Raw genomic sequence first — 23349 nt, forward strand, 5'->3', positions numbered from 1 at the left:
ATGTATACTGTTATTATCATCAGGATGCTGCAGCAAGCCTACTTGCTTTCAGCACTGGAAGTAGGGTTGGATGCATTCTGCAGTAACAGGAATTTAATTGTCAAAGGCCCATGTGTTTTTGAAATACCAGTTGGGGGTTGGAGGTTGTTTGGAAAGCTTTTTCCCCACACCTACACAGTCAGGATGTACACTAGGAGAATGGGAAAGTTGCACATGAGAGGAGCAAAAATAAATGAAAGGGTCTGGGATTTATCTCAATGGTGGAGGCTCACCTGGCATGTATGGGGACCCTGAGTTCAATCCCAGCCCTCTGCTGAAATGGGAGGATTCTCTGAATGTACACATGGGTGGAGGAGTAAATTTAATTTACTTAAATTATTGTACTATAATTTAAGTAAATTATAGTACAATATGTACAATGAAATATTAAACAGCCATTCAAAATTTTATATATGTAAATGTTTATTTGCATATAAAATGTTTATAAAGAGATGCAATGTGAAAACTGATAAAGACATTCAACTTTTATAGATTAAAAACATAGATGATTGATTATATGCATAGAAAAACCCGAAGGATGCATGCACATGTGACAGTAGTTAATTCTGAAGTGCAAGGTTAAGGATGGTTTTTAAATGTTCTTTTCTAAGCTTATTTTCATTTTGTAAAATTTCTACAGTGAAACTTTGTTTTGTCATTAAAAGAAAGTTTTAAAAATAACGAGCTGATTTATCCTAATTTTAAGAACACTCAGTAGTTAGTGGCCTAGAGTTCCTGCTTCACAGCTGCCTTAAAAGCTCTACTGTGGTTCTTCTGAGCCTAGAGCTATTGAACTTTTAAAGAATGATAGGCTTTCCAGTAATTGTATTGCATTTTGTTTTGTTCTTAGCAGGCAATTAATTCTAACTCCAACATATAAAGAAATAAACTATTTTTAGTAAGATTCAGACTAATCTTAATGACTTCTATAAAATGTTTTTAAGACTACCTACAATAAGACATTGTCTTTTTTTTTTTTAAGTTGTAGATGGACATGATACTTTTCTTTTATGTATTTATTTGTATGTGATGCTGAGGATCGAACCTAGTGCCTCACATGTGCTAGGCAAGTGCTCTACCACTGAGCTACAACCCCAGCCCCAAGACATTGTCTGTTTATTTATTTTTATTTATTTTGCACAGGAAAAAGAATGCTTTGAAACAGTATCTGTTTCCCCTCCTTCAGATATTAAGCTGACCCAGAAATGGAAAGTTGGGCTCTGGAGTTTATTAGTTGCCTGCCCTCTTCCCTGCCCCAGCTGGCACTGGACACACACTCCCTACACACACACACAAAGCTTTCTCTCGCTTTCCTATTTTGTTCTCTTGTACTTTTGTTTGTTTAGGGAATAATATGACAAGCTGAGTTCCCTCTAGTGGACAAAATCACTTTTGTCAGCTGCTGTGACTGCTGACCAAAGCAAGCAAGGCCAGGCTTTTATTACTGCTGGTTTCAGATGTTTCAAGAATAATCTATTCATAGGTGAGAATTTAACATGCCTCTCTTAAGAGGTAATATGTATATTTATATGCATGTTTATATGTATGTTTACAAAAATAAATTGATATTTTGAGATCAGACATTTGCTTTGCTTAATGATTTAGCACTGAAGAAAGCATCCTTTAATAAGAATCCTGTGCTTTGTTATTAAAAGCTTCTATAATGAAACAAAATCAAGGAAGACCATTGATTGTGCTGTTAAAGTTAGGTTTTTAACTTTGATAAGAGCTAAGACTTTAAATATTTTAGAACTCTTCAGCTTATACGGTATCTGGGGAGAGCACTGGAGATGGAACCCAGGGCCTCACCTCCACTGAACCTCACCTCCAGCCCCAAGAAGCATTGCTTGTCATTCTTGTTTACAGCTCATGGGACCCTGATCTCTGCTCTGCTTCTTGCTGTGATCCTTGCATTTATATGCTTTGCACACCCCTCATCCTGCCTTTCCCGATTATATCACTTGCTACTTGTATGTGTTTCATTTGTTTTTATTCTTATTGGCTTCTGATTTGTTTCCCTGCTCATTTTGTATCATTTGCTTATTTATTGTACATACTTTTTTAATCCTTCGTCCCCATAGGTGACAGACTTGTCCAGAGTCAACCACTTTCTATTAGACCTTAACCATTATCTGAAGTCCCATAAACTCCTTATCAGGCAGATCCTCTTGCTTTGAACTTGATCCTCTTGTAGGTTTTATGTATTTTTAATACATAAAATGGTGAAGGATAGAGCAGTGGTGTCCCAGAGACTTTTCCATGAGAATGTCCTGGAAATTTCTTGTGTGCTCCACTGTGGCAACCATTAGTCAAATGTGGCTATTGAGCACTTGAAATGGGACTTGTGTGAGCTAATTTTAAAATTTTAATTAATTCAAGTAAAAATTTAAATAGCCTCAGGGAATGGGAAGTAGAATAAAAGGTACTGGGGTCTGAATTAGAATTAAGATATATTCCATGTTGTATAATTATGTCAAAATAGATTCTACTGTTATATGTAACTAAAAAGAACCAATAAAAATAATTTATGGAAATAACTATTTTCTAAAAAAAGAAAAATTAGAAGAATGGCATTGTTTTGCATTATGCAAATCTTTTAAATGACTGATCTAATAAAAGACAGCTGGATTCTCAAAAAATAAAAATAAAAATAAATTAAATAGCTTCAAGTGACTCGGAGCTATCTGTAAGGGACTAGGAGCTATCTGCAAGACAGTGCAGATCTATTTCAGTGCCATCCAAAATGTGGTTCCCACACCAGCAGCATTGCCAGCACCTGGGAGCTTGTTAGAAATACAGAAGCTCAGATAGTTTTGAACTAATGCTACAGTGTAACCAGATCCCCAGGTAATTTCTGTGCACACTCAAGTTGGAGAAGCACTAGTACTTGGGGTGAACATTGGAGTCACATAGGGAGTTTAAAAAAAAAAATATATATATATATGGCCACCTGGATCCATCATCCATGATTCTGCTTTAATTGTTATTAGGTGTGGCCTGGGAGCTGGATATTTTAAAAATATCCCCCAAGTGACTCTAATTGCACAGCAAAAACTTGTGGTGCTTAAAACCTGGTGGGTAATTTGAATCACCTAGGAATATGGAAACAAGGCAGAGGGCCAGGCTCTTCTCTGCCTCAGCAAGTCTAAACCTCTGTAATAATAAGAACAACAACAACTATTATTATTATATCCCTCCTCCTTGTGTTAAGGATTGAACCCAGGGTTTCTCTACCTTTGAGTTACATTCCCAGCACTTTTTTTTTTTTTTAACTTTGAGACAGGGTTTCCACTAAGTTCCCCAAGCTGGCCTCAAACTTGTGATCCTCTTGCCTCAGCTTCTTGAGTTGCTGGGATTACAGATGTGAGCCACTGTGCTTGGCTTGGGCCTTTATATTCTTTATTAGCTCTCAATGATTTTTTTATATTTATTTTGGGTTTGAAAATCACTCATCTAGGGCCAGGGTTGTGGCTCGATAGTAGAGTGCTTGCCTAGCATGCATGAAGCACTGGGTTCAATCCCCGGAAACACATAAAAATAAACAAATAAAATAAAGGTCCATCTACAACTTAAAAAAAAAAATCCCTTATCTAGAAGATAGTTGCCTACTCTGTTGGTAGTTATCACGTAAGCTAGAATGAAAAGTCTTGCTGACATTAAAGAAAATTGATCTCCATCTAAGATACACACACATTATCTGTAGTATATCTAAATAAATGCTTTTGCAAATACTTGTTTTTCACAAACTGTGCCATGCTTGGTATTTATGCAGTGTTTCCTGCCTGAAATATTTTATTGATTGTTGAACATTTGTTCTCTAAGATAAACTTTTCTTTCCCTTTTGATAGATTAAAGTATCATTAACATCTTAGTTTTCAAAATTGCTAAGAAGTCTGCTAACGACAGCTGGTATCTTCATGGTCAGTTTGCCAGTTCTTAAGGTGCAAGTTGGAAAGTCTTGAGATCAGAATGTTCTGTAATACGGAAGTCAGATTCAAAGAGAAGCCCCACCTTCAGTTCTGTAGCACAACCCCAGACAGTCAGATGCAGAGTGTCAGCTGAGGGCCATTGGCATGGAGGGAGGATATTAAGGTGTCTGGTACATTCAGATCCTAGCTCATTCCAGACTTTAGGCTACCAGGTCAGGAGTGTTGTATTTGGCATGATTTTATCTTAGGAGCTGGGGAAGGAAATGGACAACTTAGTGAATCATTTTCTTTCTTATTTTTAAAAATGTGTTGGTAAGGGGCTGGGGATGTGGCTCAAGTGGTAGCGCGCTCGCCTGGCGTGCGTGCGGCCTGGGTTCGATCCTCAGCACCACATACCAACAAGGATGTTGTGTCCGCCGAGAGCTAAAAAATAAATATTAAAAAATTCTCTCTCTCTCTCTCCCCTCTCTCACTCTCTTTAAAAAAAAAAAAATGTGTTGGTAAATTTTGCTTGTTACTTTGGGTTGTTGTTTGTGGTGCTGGGGATTAAACCCAGGGCCTCAAGAATAGAACTAAAGCAAGAATAGAACTTCAGGGAGCCTGGTTTCATAATCAGAGGTAAACCTTCCATAAATGGTTTCCCTCAGTGAGGGGGCCAGGGGCCTCTTTGGATTAGTGTGACAGTTTCTCCCAGAGCCCGCAGACTGTGATGCTTTCTTGTGATGTGACTCAACCGTGCTCCTTTTGAGTTTGCTGTGGCTGGCGAGCATGTGGACCTCCCACCCCAGGAAGACAGACTCCACCAGGATCTTGTTTTTTTCCTGCTGGTGGGAACAGAAGGCAGGAGCCCACCAGGCGGAGGTGGCAGTGGGAGTGGAAAGGTCTTTCCAGGTGTTCATGGTTGGCCTAGGACATGGGTCTGAACCAGGACAACCAGCATGGAGAGGAGCATTTGAGCTCCATGTTTTAGGCAAAATTCCAAGGCTGTGAGGTCCCAAAGGCAGGAGGAGGCTGGAACCACAGATGCAGGGTGGCAAGTTGCTGGGAAAGGTGTGGTCAGAGAACACATGAGACTCTTACCTTCAAGTCTATGAAAGGTTAGCCCTTATTTTCTTTGCCTCATGACTAGGCCGATGCTTAAATGCAAAACTCAAGAGGGCATACAAAACAGATGATAGCTGGATAGAAAATTAAGCCCTTTCACAAGTTATACTCAGCAGGTGGGTGGTAGGGTTTTTTCATTTTAAGGGAGGAGGAATGATTGAAAAGGCACGGGGTCTGGTGGGAATTTGGCATTTTGAAATTAATGCTCTTTGACTTTGTTTTTCCATTTGTCCATGTACCTAGTGTGTGTCAGTTCCTGGAGCTATGTCAAAGCCCAGAAGGTGGCTTTGGAGGGGGCCCTGGTCAGTACCCACACCTTGCACCCACGTATGCAGCCGTCAATGCCCTGTGTATCATTGGCACCGAGGAGGCCTATGACGTCATTAACAGGTACAACACCCAGTAGTGGCGGAGACCCAGAAGGGCTCCCCACCTGCTACACCACACTGACCATTGATTGCCTCTTCTGTCTCTTTCCCCACCATTTCTCAGAGAGAAGCTTCTTCAGTATTTGTACTCACTGAAACAACCTGATGGTTCCTTTCTCATGCACGTTGGAGGTGAGGTGGACGTGAGGTGAGTGGGCGGCTGTATCAAGAGCTTGTAGAGCTTATCTGTCATTAGAGATGCCATGTTCAAGGAACAGCCTGGCAAAGCTGCTGCTTCATGCCACGAAGTGATGCACAGAATGACATTTGAGTGACACAGTGTCACAATCATTGCAAATGATACAGATGTCCTCAGGTGTCGTTCTCTCTTGTTTCTTTTATGTAAATGTCAAAACATAAGCTAGAAACAAAACCAATGCTTTTGTTTTAAAAATTGAACATACATTTGCTTGATATAAAATGATGCACCATAATGTAAAACATTATGGTATAATATAATCATTTATATTATAATATAAATGTATAATATTTATATAATACAGTATAATATAATCATTCATTTCTCTTGGAAGAAAGCTCAGTAAGACACTGGAGATGTAGCTCAGTGGTAGAGCATTTGCCTAGCATGCACAAGACCCCGAGTTCAATCCTCAGTACCAAAACCAGAAAAAGATAAGCCTGATAGGGACTCAGTGAACACTTTCTGATTGAATTTGATGAGATGCTAAGAATGCTGAATATCTGAGATCCTCCTATGGTGTGTGAGTTGCTTCAGGAAGTGCAGAGAGTCTTACAAGCCCTTAGAGTGCAGTGCAGAGATGTCATATCAACTATCTGGTACCTGTTGGCGCATACTTACTATTTTACTCAAAAAGTAAAATATACCTAGCAAGTGTTTCCTTACTTGACAGATTACTTATGAGGCATATAGCAAATTTGGTGAATGAGTCATTTCTTAAAGTGAGTGGCTCATAAGAGCTTATTGAGATTTTATACCATTTTCTTCTTATTTAGTCTGAGAAATGCATTTTTTTGTGTGTGTGAGGTTTCTATATCAAAGCCATCTTATTGCTTATTATTGCTTGGATTTGCTTCTACACATATTAATAAATATTCTTACTTGAGCCAGGCATGGTGGTACATGCCTGTAATCCTAGCAGTTTGGGAGGCTGAGACAGGAGGATCGTGAGTTTAAAGCCAGCCTCAGTAATTTATCGAGGCTGTTGGCCTCACTGAGATTAAACCCCTGGATTTAATAACTTAGTAAGATACCCACATATAATTCTGACTTAAGTATCTGACTTAACCATTTGTTTGAAAGCATAGGGGTTAAAAAAAAAGACCATTGTTGAGCATAGTACACATTACAGATAAAAGTAGGTAACCACACTGCAAAGGCCTTTAGTAAAAGATTTTCTTTTTAGTAAAAGATTTTTTGGTTTGTACAAACCAAAAAATGAGATGAGTTATCAGTATGTGTCAGTGAAGTCAATGTAACTGTTGAGGTAAAAGAATACTGTGTTAATTCTGAAGGAAAAGATTTAAAGATTTTTGCTGCCCTCATGGTCACTGTTTTTTCATCCCTGTCCTATAGATATTACATCTAAATATGTACAGCCCTGAAACCTAGCTTTCAAAACCATATTGAGGGCTGGGGCTGTAACTCAGTGGCAGCCCCATGCCTAGCATGCTTGAAGCACTGGGTTCGATCCTCAGCACCACGTAAAAAAATTTAAACAAATAAAATAAAGGCATTCTGTCCATCTACAACTACAAAAAAATTAACAAACAAACAAACAAACAAACTTGAGATTAGGCAACAGCAAACAAACCATAGAAAAAGCTATGTGTTTTAATCACCTATCTTTTTCAGACATTATTATTCTCCAACTCATTTGTTCCAGCACCAGTCTTTCTGTTTTTATATCTGCTAGACAAATGCTGGGCAACTTCTCCAATAAAATAGATTTGTTCCACTGAAGGGCACCAGAGCCATGTTCCTTCTCTTCTTCTCTCCTTTGGACACACTCCTTCATCCAAGGCCCCGCTTTTCGCTTGCACAGCAGATGAAAGATGTGCATGGTGGATAAAGTCTCGTAGGCCTCATTGGGTTTCCCTGCCTTGCCTGGTTTCTAGGACCCACTTCCACAGTTTCTTACTTGGTGTGTTATTAATGGATCTTTGCCTGGAAGCATCAGCCAGCAGTCAGGAGTGTTTGTTGAGTGAATTTGACCTGGAGAGAAGTAGCTGTGGCTGGGGACAGTTTGACTTCCAGGGACCAGCTTGCTCCCATGCCAGATTAGACAGAGGTGGTCTCTTGATCTTTCCGGTCCTAAGTTTCTGAGGTGAGCTTTTTTAAGTGTTTCAGCTCCTAGATACTGTAAAATATCATATTGTGGTTAAGAAAGAAGATGCTATATATTCTTGACCTCCTTAGATTATATAATCTGGAACATTCCATGAGGTAGACAGAAGACAGGGACCCAACATTTGCAGGTTTTAAATGACAGAACATGGATGTGCTCAAGGGAAGAGAAGGTAAGTGTTGCTGAAGTGTGAGGACCCTGGAGCAGAGGGAGACACGGAGCTGGAGGGACTGGCTGGAACAGACTGAGGAGGCCCTGGATACTCCTCCCAGAGTCTGCAGTTTATTCTGACAGGATTTAGGTTGGGAGTGATGTGATCTGATTTGTATTTTGTTAGAAGTTCTCTAGTTGCAGTGAATGGATTATAGTGTTTTAGTAAAAGTACGATCCTTTCAGGGCTGGAAGGAAACAGACTGGACAGGAGACCAATCCAGGTAGAAGCTAATGACTTGGATTTGAGTGACACCAATGAGGGTAGAAAGGAACAAATACATTTGACAGCTGTGAGGATTGAACCAGGAGAGAGGAAGAAACTACCTGGAAAAGTTGTACCTTGTCCCCTCCCTATCTCAATGTGAGATCTAGGACTAGTGGCTTTGGCAGTACTTCTTGGCTCATCCATTGATGAGAGTCAGACTCCATTCGAGGCTGGCCTTCCTGCTCTGAGGTTGTATTAGGATTCAAGAGTAAATACTTCAAGCTTCTTTTAGCTCAAGGCCTGAAGGAAATTAGATCAGAGTTAGCTTATGGTAAATGACACCATTTGGTATTAGCACCGTGACTCTTGAAGGCTCCTGATGTCTGCTCTTCTAGCTGAGCTTTTGCTGACCTGTAGCCAGAAGGAGCCATGTTGGGAATGACACTGGAAGTACAGTAATGCTTGCAGCTTCTGCAGTGATTTTCTCAGAATACTGCAATAAGATTGACTTCGTGTCATGTCTGTACTGAATGAGACAGAAATGAAGCCCTTCTTTTTCTTCCCTTCTGTGTTCCTGAGGGGCCCTTAAAAAGACTTGTGAGCAGAATTAGAACACATAGTTTTTGTCTTCACATGTTGCATATTTGAAAAGACCATGGAGGGGAAGAAAAAGCAATCCTTGGCCTTGTTCCATGAAAGAGGAACAAGCTGAAATAGAATGTGTCCTGAGAAGAATTAGGGCAGAAGGATAGAATGGCAAGAATTATACCAGATCAAGTAGGATAATGTTAAAAAATATGTATGCATGGACTGGGGTGTAGCTTAGTGGTAGAGCATGTGCCTAACATGCATGAAGCCCTGGGCTCCACCCCCGGCACCAAAATAATAATAATAGTCATATTCATTCTTTCTTGTCAAAAGGTGTGTATCTGTGTGTACTGGTGAGATGCTGGAAATCAAACCTTTTTTCTTCCCCCTAGAGGTTTAAATAATGTGTCTGAAGGGGCTCACCTATTCTTGTCTCTCTTATTTGGTCTAAGCAGCCATTAAGAGGTCGATGGCGTGCTTTGGAGTGTCTGTTACAGAAAATGTGTAGTTAACCTTTCATGCACCCATGCCACATCCAGACAGGAATCCCAGATCTGAAATGGTGCTGACATCTGAATGAATGAACAGCAACTCAGAAGCACCTGAAAGATAACTCAGGGTGGAACCATTGTAGGTCTCTGAAAGAAATGCTAAGTCCACTTTGGACACGAATTGATATGGCTGTTATTTCCTCTAATGTAGATTTGGCCATGTGGAGGTAGGGAGAATAGAATGTCATGTTCTTTCACTGAAGCCATGCCGTGAGCAACTCTATCCAAATAGAATGTCACACCTCTCAGTTGGAGACCCAGGAAGACTGACCGTGGGCCAGGAATGAGGACAGGAGGTGATTACAGCTTACTAGGCGAAGCAAGCAGTCCACCCAAGAAGTTCACTTAGTCTTATTTAGGCTCTTCCTTAACATGTAACATGTTTCCCCTCTGCTTCTGTCTTTCCAGAAGTGCGTACTGTGCCGCCTCAGTGGCCTCTCTGACCAACATCATCACTCCAGACCTTTTTGAGGGCACTGCTGAATGGATAGCAAGGTGAGAGCAGCCAGGATATTCCCTGGCCTCTTAGAGGGCAGGTCCAGACTTTACTTCAGAAAAATGAAGAACACAAAAAAGGCCTGGAAGGGAATATAAAATTACAAGAGAGGTATTGGTTTATATGATTGTGCATTTCAAAAATACTTAACACTGTTTCTTTTTTCCAGACATTCACTAATTATAGTTTAGATTGACTAAAGGGAAAACCTTTTCTAAGTAGTATTGGTGGGAATCTAAATTGATTTAAGCAGTTTGGAGAGCAATATCTCAAAATGGCCCTGCGTATGACCCAGGAGTTCCACTTCCACCGAAACTCTCAGGCACATGAGTGAAACAGAGTAGAGACAAGGTCTTGTTTTATAAGAACAAAAGGCTAGAACCAGGTTTGATGTCCTTAAGCACAAGTTGAATAAGTTACGGATTAGCCACATTGGAATATAACATAGTAACCAAAATGAGTGAACCAGAGTAACGTGTCAGTGTGGATAAATCTCAAAAACAGTGTTGAGTTTTTAAAAAATGGATGTTAAAGAAAAGCTACAAGGGTAGGGATGTAGCTCAGTGGTAAAGCAAGCACTTGTTTAGCAAGTACAAGGCCCTGGGTTTCATCCCCAGCACTGCACAAAAATCACGAAACTCCTACAGATCAGCATATGTTCTTAAAATTTGAAAACATACAAAACTAATCTCTATTATTTATGGGAAAAGTCATTTGTAGTAATAATATAAAAACATGCATGGAGGGCGGGGTTGTGGCTCAGTGGTAAAGCGCTCACCTAGCATGTGCAAGCCCCTGGGTTTGATCCTCAGCACCACATAAAAATAAATAAAACAAAGGTATTGTGTCCAACTACTTCTAAAAAATAAATATTTAAAAAAAAAAAAAAAGGTGCATGGAGGCTGGAGCAGTAGCTCAGTGGTAGAGCGCTTGCCTTAGGTACTGGGTTTGATTCTAAGCACTGCTAATGAATGAATGAATGAATGAAGGAATGAATAAACAAACAAACAAACAAAATAAAGATCCATCAACAAGTAAAAAAACCCCAACACATGGGAAAGATAAACACCAGGCTAGCAAAGGAAAAGAGGGACATCTACACCAGTATCAGTGGTATTGGCAGTGGTTCTTTTCTTAAAAATAAATAAATAAATAATACATGCTTGGGCTGGGGATGTGGCTCAAGTGGTAGCGCGCTCGCCTGGCGTGCGGCCCAGGTTCCATCCTCAGCACCACATACAAACAAAGATGTTGTGACGGCTGAAAACTAAAGAAAAATAAATGTTGAAATTCATATTCTCTCTCTCTCTCTCTCTCTCTCTCTCTCTCTCTCTCTCTCTCTCTCTCTCTCTCTCCCCCCCTCCCCCTTCTCTCCTTCTCTTTAAAAAATTATTATTATTATTATTATTTTTTAAAGTGTCCATGACTAATATCTAAGTTAGGTATTACATACCTGTGCATTCTCTATACTTTTCTGTATTCTTCAAGTACTTCATAATTTTAAAAAAAGGCATGATGGATACATATGTACTGTTATGGAATGATAGCTAAGCTTATTTTCTTAATTAAATGTTCATCAAAATAGTAGTTATTATAATGTAAATATAACTCACAGTAAAATCAGATATACTATGATCATATTTATTTTTTGTATAACTTCCATTTTCCTGAAATTAATATATATCTCATGAATGTGTATATCATGAATTCATCTCCAAATTTCTGCTAGAGCTATGAAGTTATTCTCCATACAGTCATACACCTCAGGTAACCTATTTTGGGTGTGTGTACATGTATGTGTTTGTGTGTGTGTGTTCTGGGTCATCCCTTCTGCAGCCCTCTGCCTTCCTGCTTCAGGCTGGACAGATTGCTCTCAGCTTGCTGCACAGTGAGCATCCAGAAGCTTCCTTTCAGCATGAAATCCTCTTCACATCTCTGTTTTGTTGAAGCCCTTATCTTTCAGAGGCTTTTTTTGTTTTTTGTTTTTTTTTTGGTTTACTTAATTAATTTGAATGAAGCACATATGCCAAACATGGGTACTTGGAAGATATATTTTTAGAACTTGCATATGTCTTTATTTTACTCTCAGACCTCCTTGATAAAGTTTATTTGGTTAGAGAGATCTAAGTTGGCATTGGTATAAACTGTATTCCTTCTGAATTTGTAAGCATTGCTCCATTATCTTCTGGCTTCCAATGTTGTCATTAATTAATTATCTGTCAATTAATAAGACAGATAACTTTATTTATTTATTTATTTAAAGACAGAGGGAGAGAGAGAGAGAGAGAGAGAGAGAGAGAGAGAATTTTAATATTTTTTTTTTAGTTTTCGGTGGACACAACATCTTTGGTTGTATGTGGTACTGAGGATTGAACCCAGGCCGCACGCGTGCCAGGTGAGCGCACTACGGCTTGAGCCACATCCCCAGCCCGACAGATAACTTTAATAACCAACATTTCTTGAGGATTTTGTAGTACTCTATAGTAAGCTGGCTGTAGTTCAGAGAATGAGAATAGGCATTTCTGGGGTTTTATATTTTCTGTTTATCAATGGGGATTACCCTTTTTTTTTCATTATGCATATATTTTTTTCTTTACTGTGGCAAATATATAATCATATCTGTGTTAAAATCCTTGTCTGGTCATTTCAACATGTGGATATCTTGAAGTTAGCTCATTACATTTTCCCAACTCTTCTAGGTTAAATAGACTTGGGATTGTATCTTGAACATGGTAATTATATTGTAAGTGGATTCTGTTTGATTGTTAATCACTCTGAAGGATATTGGTGTTTTTGTTCTAGCAGACAGTCAAATTGGTTAGACTCAAACTGCAAACCAGGATCCTATGGTGGTTAATGGCTCAGATCTGTCCAAAGCTGCTTTCAATCTGTCTAATGCAGTATGATTCAGGGGTTGGATAGAAACTTGAACTAAGTTAAAAGGTGAAATCTGGGCTTTCCATTCCTCTTTCTAGAACTTTCCTTACTTTCTGGCAGCTTGTCTCTTCCTGCCAGAAAGATGTTTAGCTTTTTTTCCTTTTCTTTCTTTCTTTTTTTTTTTTTTGTACTAGGGATTAAACTCAGGGGTACTTGACCACTGAGCCACATCCCCATCCCTATTTTGTATTTTATTTAGAGACAGGGTCTCACTGAGTTGCTTAGCACCTTGCCATTGCTGAGGCTGGCAATGAACTCTCGATCCTCCTGCCTCATACTCCCAAGCTGCTGAGATTATAGGCATGTGCCACCACACCCAGCAAGATGGTTGGCTTTCTATAAGAGTTTCAGCTGCATCCCTGAGCTGTGGCCTGACTTGCTGCTGCTACCTCTGGACTGTTACAGCCATCCTCAGGGCAAACCAGAGGATAAAGATCGTGGTGGGAGAGAGGGCTTGGCTCTGCTATTGTCTGCTCCAAGTTTCAAATTCCCACCAAACTCTGCACACCTGTTCAGTCAGCTGGGCCCTTGGAAAGCTGTGCTTTGTGTTTTGTGCAGGGTGTGTCCTGCTGTCTTCAGGAGGGTGGATAGTCAGGCTCTTCTTGGATGTGGAAATCTGACTGACTGGGCTGAATCCTAGTTTTGTCAGTTATTACTGACTGCCTTAGGTTAGTTAACTTCTTCATGTTATAGTTTCTTTATATGTCAGATGGTGGGATATTGAATTTTATATAAAGCTGGAATACAAAATAATCAAGTGGATTTAACCTTGGTGGTCACCTCTGGGGCATGCTACTGCCAGAGCCATTGTGATGCCCGCTGTGGGCTTTTATTTTTCTTCTCTTTTTCTCCTTTCCCATCCCACCTGCCCTCCTAGAGACTTTGGGGAGTCTTTATTCTAGCTCTTTAGAGACTTCATGGTGATGAAACTTGATGGGAATCTGTTTTCACTCATTGTACTGGGCACTCAGCAGGCCTTGTAGATTAGGAAGCATTCATACTTCAGAACAAGAAGCTTCATTATACTATTTCTTTGATAATTTGTTCTCCATTTTCTCTGTTTGTTCCTTTTTATAACATCTAATCAATAGGATTGACTTAATTTTAAAAAAAGTTTTTTTGCCTATTTTTCATTCCTTAATCTCTTCTGGAACTTTCTGAAAGATTCCTTTAGTATCCCTCTCTCATTATTCTGTTTACTATTTATTTCTGTAATCTTATTTTTTAATTTTCCAAAGCTCAGTTCTCCTGTTCTGTTTAGGGATTTTTATTATCATTTGCAGTGTTCTTCATATCATACTTTTTTTTTTTTTCCCAGTACTGGGAATTGAACCCTGGGGTGCTCTACTGCTGAGCTAATCCCCTAGCCCTTTTTATTTTGAGACAGGGTCTTGCTAAGTTGCTGAGAGCCTTGCTAAGTTGCTGAGGCTGGCCTTGAACTCTAGATCCTCCTGCCTCAGCTTCTCAAGTTGTCGAAATTACAGGCCTGTGCCACTGCATCTGGCTTCTCTCTTTTTCATATCAGAGACTATATAGATGTTTGGTACTCAGCAGCTCTCTGTATTTAAGAATCCAGTATCCACAAACTACTGGGGGGCTACATGTATAAGCATAGACTAATTCCCCAGCCATTTGTTGAGGGAATTCTCATATAAACATATCTATAGGATTTTTTTCTTAAGCTTATCAGTTTCCCTAGAGAGGGACCTTCCAGATTCCTACTTGTGACATGAAAGTGGCCGTCAACTTTGTGGATTACTTGGAGGGAAAGGAGGTGAGTGGTGGGGCTCAGAGCTAGACCCTCGCCTAATCCCCTGTTAGTATGGTGCCTCCCTCCAGCTCTCATCTCTGTTGGAAATCCTAGAATTCAGGTCCCCTGGAACAAACTCTAAAACCTCCCATCTTCTAGGTTTGAAGGAACCTCAAGATCTAAGTGATTCTTTTTTTTAAATTATTTTTTAAATATTTATTTTTTAGTTGAATACAATATCTTTATTTATTTATTTTTATGTGGTGCTGAGGATCGAATCCAGGGCCTTGCATATGCTAGGCGAGTGCTTTACTGCTGAGCCACAACCCCAGCCTGATCTAAGTGATTCTTAATATAAATTTGCAACCAAACAACTTGGCTCAAACACATCTTACTCTTAGAGGTGATCAAAGTTGCCTCTGTCTTCCCCATCACCACCCCTACCCTCACTCTGACTAGGGAAGGTTCCTCTATTTGGCTAAATTAGTTACTCTTATTCCTGTTCTAGTTTTCAAGATTTTTGTTATTGCCTGCCTGCGTTCATATCCTCTCCTATTCTCTTTATCCTTGTGTTTTGTCCCTGTTTAAATTCCTTTACTTTGATTTTACTGAGCTCTTATATTCAACCCATTATGTTTAGCTTGAAGACACACCCATAGAATTGTACCAAGGAGAAAAGCAAGGTGCAGAACATCACATATTCTATAATCCCATCTGTATAAACACAAGGGAGGAAAAGTGGAGCATGTATTTGTAGTGTGTGTGTATGTGTCCATCTGTCTGTCTCTCTGTGGAGAAATAGAGGCTCAGGTTCAGGGAGTAGGAGGCCAGACTGGGCAGGAGACCTTTTCATTATTTATTCTCTCATACTTTTAAAAGTTTGAGCTTTTTAAATAAGTATTACCTTTTTAGTTAAAGCCTAAAGTTAAAAGAAAAATTTTGAGATCCCTTACATATTCTTTCAACCTTGAACTCTTTTTCTATTCCAAGTAGCCAACTGTAATGGAAAGAAAACTTACAGGGTGGATGTTGGGATGGCAATAGAGGACGGGGGACAGAGGAAGCCGAGGGATCCATCCAGGGCATGGAGTTGATTTTTAGATTCTAATCTGATTCCCTCCGCCTGGGTCCTCTCTATAGAAAGCCTGTGGGTTCCAAGATGTCAGGCCTCTAGGGAGAGGAACCTGGAAGACAGGAAAGCATTACTGCTTCCTTTTTCTCCTGCCTGGAAGTTCTGTCAGCTCTTGGATTAAGGCCCACTTTCTTATGCAGCCATGCTACAGCAGTCTGTGAGGTAATACCGATAGGGAGGGTGACTCTTGGTAAATACCTAGAGATTCTTTTTTTTTTTTTTAATAAATATTTATTTAGTTGTAGATGAACACACAGTATCTTTATTTATTTTCATGTGGTGCTGAGGATTGAACCCAGTGCCTTACATATGCAAGGCAAGCGCTCTACCACTGAACTACAGCCCCAGCCCTACCTAGAGATTCTTGAAAATAAAGTTCTAAAGTGTCATATGAAAATGTACTTAAAATAAAATGTTTTCACTTCACAGATAAAACATTTATTATAGGTGAGCAAAAAGAAGAAGTTTTTTTTGGTGTATGTGTATGTGTGCTGGGATCAAACCCAGGGCTTTTTGCATGCTTGGCAAATGCCCTACCCCTGAGCCACATCCCTAGACCAAAAAATAAGAAACTTTGAATTACTTGTTATCCACCACCAATTTTTTGGGTGTATACTCTTCCAGAATTCTAAAAATGAAATTCTATTCTTCATTGTCATTTTATAATATCTTTCATATAATAAATGGAACATTTAAAAATATTCTGTAGTGTCATTTTAAATGACTGTCGAATTTCTGTTGTATAGATGCATCATAATTTATAAAACTAGTCCATGATTTTTGGACTTTTAAGTTGTGCCCATCATATTGCTTTTTATAAATGAGAATATGACTGACCTTTTAGTCCGGTCTTTGGATACTTTCTTACTTATTTTGTTAGATTAAATCTAGAAATGGCCCTGTATGGCTGGGCCAAAGATTATGTATGTTTTTATGTCTAGAAAATATACCCATAATATATAGTCTAATGCCAAATAATAACTGTAATAACAAATGGATAATATGAATATATAGGAAATTATAATTTTTATAAATAAAATTTAATTTTGAAGATACGTATGTTAATTATAGAAATTTTTTGAAAATAGAAAAAATTTTTAAAAATTATCACCTTTGTACTAAAATAACCAGAATCAGCATTTATTTTTCAATTTCATTTTAACTTTATGATTATCATGCTACATATAGGATTTTATACCTTTTTTCCCAAAGAGAAATAATCCAAGATACTATTTTTCTTATACAACAACCTATTTCTAATTATCAGGTGTTTTGGGGGGTTTCTTGGTTGTTTTGTTGTTGGTGGTATTGTTTTTGGAAAAGGCATCTCCAAAAATTAGTAAGTCAGCATCTTTCCATTCATGGTGGTGGCAGCCTATGGCTTATGTCTTGGTTTGAGCAGTGTCATTCTCTGCCATCTGGAATGTGGAGGGTGGGGGGACACTTATGCACATCCACCCACTAACCACTCATCTGCTTTTCCAACCTCTCCTTAGGTGTCAGAACTGGGAAGGTGGCATTGGCGGGGTCCCGGGGATGGAAGCCCACGGTGGCTATACTTTCTGTGGCCTGGCTGCGCTGGTAATCCTCAAGAAAGAACGCACCTTGAACTTGAAGAGCTTATTAGTAAGTGTTAAGCCATCTTCTCCTCAGGCTTCAGGTCCTAGCAATGTGACTGCTCCTAGACATCCGGGAAGTCTTGGCTATGGAGGGACTAAGGGTTCTAGCCTTGAGCTCACAACTTCAGGTCCTACGGTGAAGCTTTCAGTGGAGCTCTCTCTCAGCACATCTGAGACAGCTGACAGGGAGTAACTGCTCTTAGTCTGGGCTCCCTTTTCCCCACCTTTCTCTCTGCTTTCGGTTTCCTATATACGGTGCTAGGCCAACTCTGGGTTGTCTGAGCACTGCAGACATGTGGAATAAGCCAGAGTACCTTCCTCAAACTTGCAAGAAAAGTATAGCTCTTGCCTCTTATTAGAGATTACCATGTGCCTTAAAAAAAAAATGTCCTAAGAGAAAAAAAGACAAAAAGAGCTTTGAAACATTTTGAAGCTAAGCTTTTATTACCTATGTAAACATTTAATACCTGCATTTAAATGAGTTCTTTAGGCAGAGCTGGACAATTTCCTTGAGCATAAGGCCCAAGAACATACATCTGGACTCCAAGCTCCTAACTAATATGCAGAAAGACTGGAAAACAGTCAGCCTGAGGGAGTCTCTAGGTTGTGTGAAGTGTTCAGTGGAAACCTAGTGCACTAACATACCCATGTTCTCACAACTGCCAAGGAGCTTTTTTTCCCTCTTGTCTTTTTGGGTGCATGCACTCCCCTTAACATGACCTTATAGCAGACCAGCTGCAACTGACATCTCCCTTTGTGGGACCTATCATGACCGTCCTATACAATCAGTGTTAAATTCTGTAGTGAAATAATCAATAATGTTTTGCCCTCATTCTCAGGAATTCCCATCTTCCACAGCATACTCTTCTTTAGAAAGTTCTAGACGGGGCTGGGGTTGTGGCTCAGTGGTAGAGCACTTGCCTAGCATGAGTGAGGCCCTGGGTTCGATCTTCAGCACCACATAAAAATAAATAAATAAAATAAAGGTATTTAAAAAAAAGAAAAGAAAGTTCTAGACATCTTGAAGATTTTCTTAAAAAGCCAGCATCTTGCACAGGACTTGGAATTTATGACACATTTTAAAATCTGATCACCAATAAGGGATGAAACATAAAAGTTTCATATCCCAGGCAGGGTAAGGAATATGATTAGTGAATAACCAAGCTGAAATAACAATATTCTAGATTTAAACCCTGCCTCTACTATTTCCTGGGTAAGTGACCTTGGACAAATTGTCTAATCTATTTAGCTTCTTTTTTTTTTTCTTCCCTTCTGAAAGGGAGAAATAATAATCCTTATTCTTTGAAGATTAAAGGAGAGAACAAATGTAAACAGTTGGCACATAGTAGGTGCCCCATAAATGTTAGTATCCATCTTACTTCCTTTCCTCTGTTTGCTTTGGAAGAACTAGGACTGGTACCTGAAAGGGTTTATGAATCCATGTAGCCAAGTGGAATACAGTCAACCCATGGGCTGGAAAAAAATCAGTCTGGTTTGTAAACAATTAAGCTGTGGGGTATGTAAAAATGGAGAATGGGCTGGGCATGGTGGCGCATGCCTGTAATCCCAGCAGCTAGGGAGGTTGAGGCAGGAGGATGGCGAGTTCAAAGCTAGCCTCAGCAAAAACGAGGCACTAAGCAACTCAGTAAGAGCCTGTCTCTAGATGAAATACACAATAGGGATGGGGATGTGACTCAGTGGTTGAGTGCCCCTGAGTTCAATCCCCGGTACCAAAAAAAATGGAGAATGGACTCCTTGCGTGGTGCCTGCTTTCTCTCCTCTTGAGTAGCATTTAGCCTACTCTCATTAAATGGCATTGTCCCTAAAGCATTGGTTCATTTAAGATGGCCTGGGGATGTCCCTACCTGAACCTGCAGTGCAGCTTTTTGTCTTTAAAAATTTGGGACTGTAGCTCTCTGTAGGCAAGTGTTACTATAAACAAGGATATAATCTAAACTCTAAGTACTGAGAAAGAGCTCTATGCCTTCTCCAGAGCCCCTCCTATCTGCTTTCAGGAACTCAAATCTAGGAAGACTTCAGGTAAAAGGGATGACCCCCACTCTGGACCTTCCAGTTCACCAAGGCACCCTGTGGCCCATAGCTGGTGGCTGGACCTACCTTGAGTGCTAGGGAGGAAAGGAAATGTCCTGTCTGCTCGGCCAGTTGATTTTCTCATTCTCTAAGAGCCACACCCATTGCTGTCCTGATCTTAGTGTTCAAGTGTGTTTAGAAAACTTGGAGATAAGAGAGAATAGCCGTATCATGTGTTACCACTAACTGACATCCAGTGTCAATCTGCAGCATTGGAGTATTAAGATTTTCTTACATCAGCCAACCAGATTGGAGCATAGGAGGTTAGACTGGGCAGTCATCATTTGATAATGAAGACAGATGTGTTTTGCTTCCAGTCTGGATGTTAACTTGCTAAAAGACTTGGGTGAATGTCCTTAGGTCCAAGAAAAGGCAGGGACAGTTTGAGATCCTCTAATGAAATGTAACACAGAATTCCATTTGCCCACTTTGAATGAACTTCCCTAAGCAGAGAAGTGATGAGAGCAGGCCTCCTGGTCTTGCCTTAGATTTCCTATCTCCTTGGAAACCAATGTGGCCTCTTTATTCTCCCAGCATCAGTGCCATTTTGGAATCCAGAGAAGATGGTTGTCTATTGGCACTAAGCAGAGGTCAGTGCTGATTGCCTGGAAAGGTTTAAATGGCGGTGGCAGTGAGGAGAAGGAAGGGAAGAAAGCCAGAGCCCCCAAACTGAAGAGTCAAGAAACCACATGCTGGGAAGCCCTTCTTCTCAACATTGGCCCCTGGAGATCCTGTCTTGGTGGATTTTGTGTCTCTTTTGACTTATCGCTGCCCCTCTCATCCATCTCATTCTCAGCAATGGGTGACAAGCCGGCAGATGCGATTTGAAGGTGGATTTCAGGGTCGCTGCAACAAGCTGGTGGATGGCTGCTACTCCTTCTGGCAGGCCGGGCTCCTACCCCTACTCCACCGCGCCCTGCATGCGCAAGGTGAGCCCAGGTGCCGATAGGTGGGGCTGGATATTTTCCTTTGCACTAACCAAGTCAGGAAGCCAGAGCGCTTATTTGGAGGATTGGAATGAACTTTCCTGGATTTTGGGTGCTTGGTGGGGAACCTCCTGCCCTGGGGCATAGGGGTGCTGAATAGCATTTAATTCCAGTGGTTTGATATCATTCATCTGGCAGAGGCAGGATGGGCTCACTTTGAGCTGCTGTGAGGGGCCATTGCTATGCTGTTATCAGCTCCTGCCCCAGGGTGACTGCCACCTCAGCTGAGTGTGAAACTTCGGCTTCCAACACAGCTGCATTTGGTCCTGTCAAAGCATACAGACTCACACTGTGCATGTGGCCACAGCAATGACAGGAAGGACAGCTGGATGAAGGGGTAAGATCCAGAACCCGTGGGGGAAAGACCTGCCATATGTGGCTAACTGCACAGTTGTCGCCTTGGGAAATGTTTTATTTAGAATCCATTGAGCCATCCTAAATGTGAGCTTGTTCCACACGCACCATTGGAGTGGCGAAATCTGCATTCCTTTCTGTAGGGTCTCAAATGGAGATGATGTGAAACCAATGTAGATAGAAAGCAGAAACTCTAGGAACATTCCGTCCTTTTCTCTTGAAACTTCAAGCAGTCTGCTGCCTCCTGTATCCTCTGGCTCATTTACTCTCTGAGAGAACAGGGTGTCTCTTGAGTATGCCAGAGGGAGAGGGGAAGTCACCTCGCTGGGTGCTAATCTGTTCCTGCAGGGAGATCCCTGCACCCAGAGGGAAGCTTTTCTTTGGACTCAGTTGGGTAATTAATTGCTCAAGTGTAAAAGATGAGATTTTTTTCTTTTACCCTTCCTGTGCTTTTTTTTCTTTTTTTTCCTTTTTATTTGTCTTTTTTGAACTCCATTCTTTAGTTTCTTATTTCATTGGAATTGTGGTCACTTTTGAGACTTAATTAAAGTCAACAGAGTCCCAGTCCTATCTTCCCAGCCTGGGGCCATTGGCTTTAAATCTCAGGGTATTAAGGCAAATAATTCCTCTTGACTGTAGAGCTTGCACAATCTCTGGCTTGATCACTAGAAGGGATGTCAGGAATTCCCTCCGAGTCCAGGTTTCCAAAATAGAAATAACTTGGGTGTTGGTTATCTCTTTATTTGGAACTGGTGAGTCCAAGTACCTGGGGAAGTTATCAGTCTTTTACAGACCTATCCTTGGTAGTGATAAGATGTCATAAATCTGTAATGCCAGGGAAATCTACAGAGCTGTAACAGGCACTCCCTGCGGAAGCCTCCTTGGGGCTCTGGCTGGCACTATGTTCATTGAAGCTCAAGTTCTGGAGCATTTAGTCACATTAAAGATTTGCCTGTGGAAAAGGCTGTCTGGGAATCTTAATGCTTCCAGGTTGTTCCATAGCCTGGGAGAAGGCTCAAGGTAGGCCTATGATTCTTCCCTTCCTCAGAAACTGAGTTTCTGGGACTTGAAACTGACTGAAGTCTGGGATAAAGTGATATGTTTTGAGTAGTAGGCAAAATTACACACTTTGGAGTCAAAAGGAGATGCCTTGTAGAAACATTCACTCTATTCTATGGTGATTATAGTAGGTTTCAAGCAGTATGTACATATTCTTATCTACATATTCTTAGTGAAGATCTGGCTCATAAAAATTTAATAGACACTGGGATGTGAAATTACAATGATGTTTATTTTCTTTATTTTTTGGTTGCATTTCCTATTTTTTCTATAGTTAATAGGTATTTCTTGTGCACAACAAAACAACAAAAACTGCTAGGTGTGGTAGCACACACCTGGAATCCCAGCTCCTCAGGAGGCTGAGGCAGGAGTATAGCAAGTTCAAGGACAGCTTGGGCAACTTAGCAAGACCCTGCCTCAAAAACAGATTTTTTTTTTAGGGCTAGGGAGATAGCATGAGGCCCTGGGTTCATTCCTTGGTACTGCAGCAACAACAACAATAACTAAAAACAACAAACATTATTCTAGAAAAGAAGGGAAATTCTATAAACAAAACAAGTAGGAGTCTGGGCATGGTGACACACGCCTATAATCCCAGCATCTTGGGAGGTTGAACCAGGAGGATTGCAGAGTTTAAAGTCAGCCTGGGTAACTTATAGAGGAACTAAGCAACTCAGCAAGACCCTGTCTTTAAGTAAAATATTAAAAAGGGTTAGAGGTGTTGCTCAGTGGTTAAGTGCCCTTGGGTTCACTCCTGGTACCAAACAAACAAAAACCCCAAAACAAATAAGTATTAGGATGAGAAAAATAATTGTGACAAATGATCAAGTGCTAATTTGAAAAATGTCATACAAATCAATGAGCAACCCAATTGAAAATCAGTTAAAGGATAAGAACACATAGGCCCTAGGAAAGGAGGCACTGTTATTACCCCCTTTTTTTTTTTATTACAGCTGCTCTATTAGTAGCAGCTGAGATTTCTGAAGCACTTATCATATGCCAGAGCCTTACTGTTTCACTATGTGTTCTCATTTGATCCTCAGAACAGCCCTATGAAATAGATACTTTTGACATTCCCATTTTGCAGATGTGAAAATAAAGTACATGAGGTTAAGTTACTTGCTTAAAATAACCTGACTGCCACCTACAACGGTTCATCATAGATGGTTGTGTGATTCCAGACCAGTTGGCTTGTAACATTGCAGATGGCCATGAATTCAACCAAAAGCTGTTTAGATCATTTTTTTTTTAAGTATTAAGAGCTCCATTTATTTAATGAGTGCTACTTTACTTCTGGGATCAGTGATGGGCATTTATATACATGATCTCATTTAATTTATTAACATTTTATTTATTTTTAAAAAAATTTTTATTATTGGTTGTTCAAAACATTACAAAGCTCTTGACATATCATATTTCATACATTTGATTCAAGTGGGTTATGAACTCCCATTTTTACCCTGTATACAGATTGCAGAATCACATCGGTTACACATCCACTGATTTACATATTGCCATACTAGTGTCTGTTGTATTCTGTT

General features: G+C 40.1%; 2 protein-coding genes across 2 annotated transcripts in view; both read left to right on the plus strand.

Annotated features, from left to right (window-relative positions):
- Window positions 1–23349, plus strand: part of Churc1 (churchill domain containing 1) — a 630431-nt gene that overhangs the window by 109393 nt on the left and 497689 nt on the right. The window lies entirely within an intron of this gene.
- Window positions 1–23349, plus strand: part of Fntb (farnesyltransferase, CAAX box, subunit beta) — a 75445-nt gene that overhangs the window by 40261 nt on the left and 11835 nt on the right. The window contains exons 5-9 of the mRNA XM_005322798.5: window positions 5316–5462; window positions 5565–5648; window positions 9793–9879; window positions 17196–17325; window positions 20206–20338. Of these exons, the coding sequence (XP_005322855.1) occupies window positions 5316–5462; window positions 5565–5648; window positions 9793–9879; window positions 17196–17325; window positions 20206–20338 (581 nt within the window). The remainder of the gene's footprint in view (window positions 1–5315; window positions 5463–5564; window positions 5649–9792; window positions 9880–17195; window positions 17326–20205; window positions 20339–23349) is intronic.

The sequence above is a fragment of the Ictidomys tridecemlineatus genome, chromosome 5 (assembly GCF_052094955.1).
Source record: "Ictidomys tridecemlineatus isolate mIctTri1 chromosome 5, mIctTri1.hap1, whole genome shotgun sequence".
NCBI classification, from domain to species: Eukaryota; Metazoa; Chordata; class Mammalia; order Rodentia; family Sciuridae; genus Ictidomys; species Ictidomys tridecemlineatus.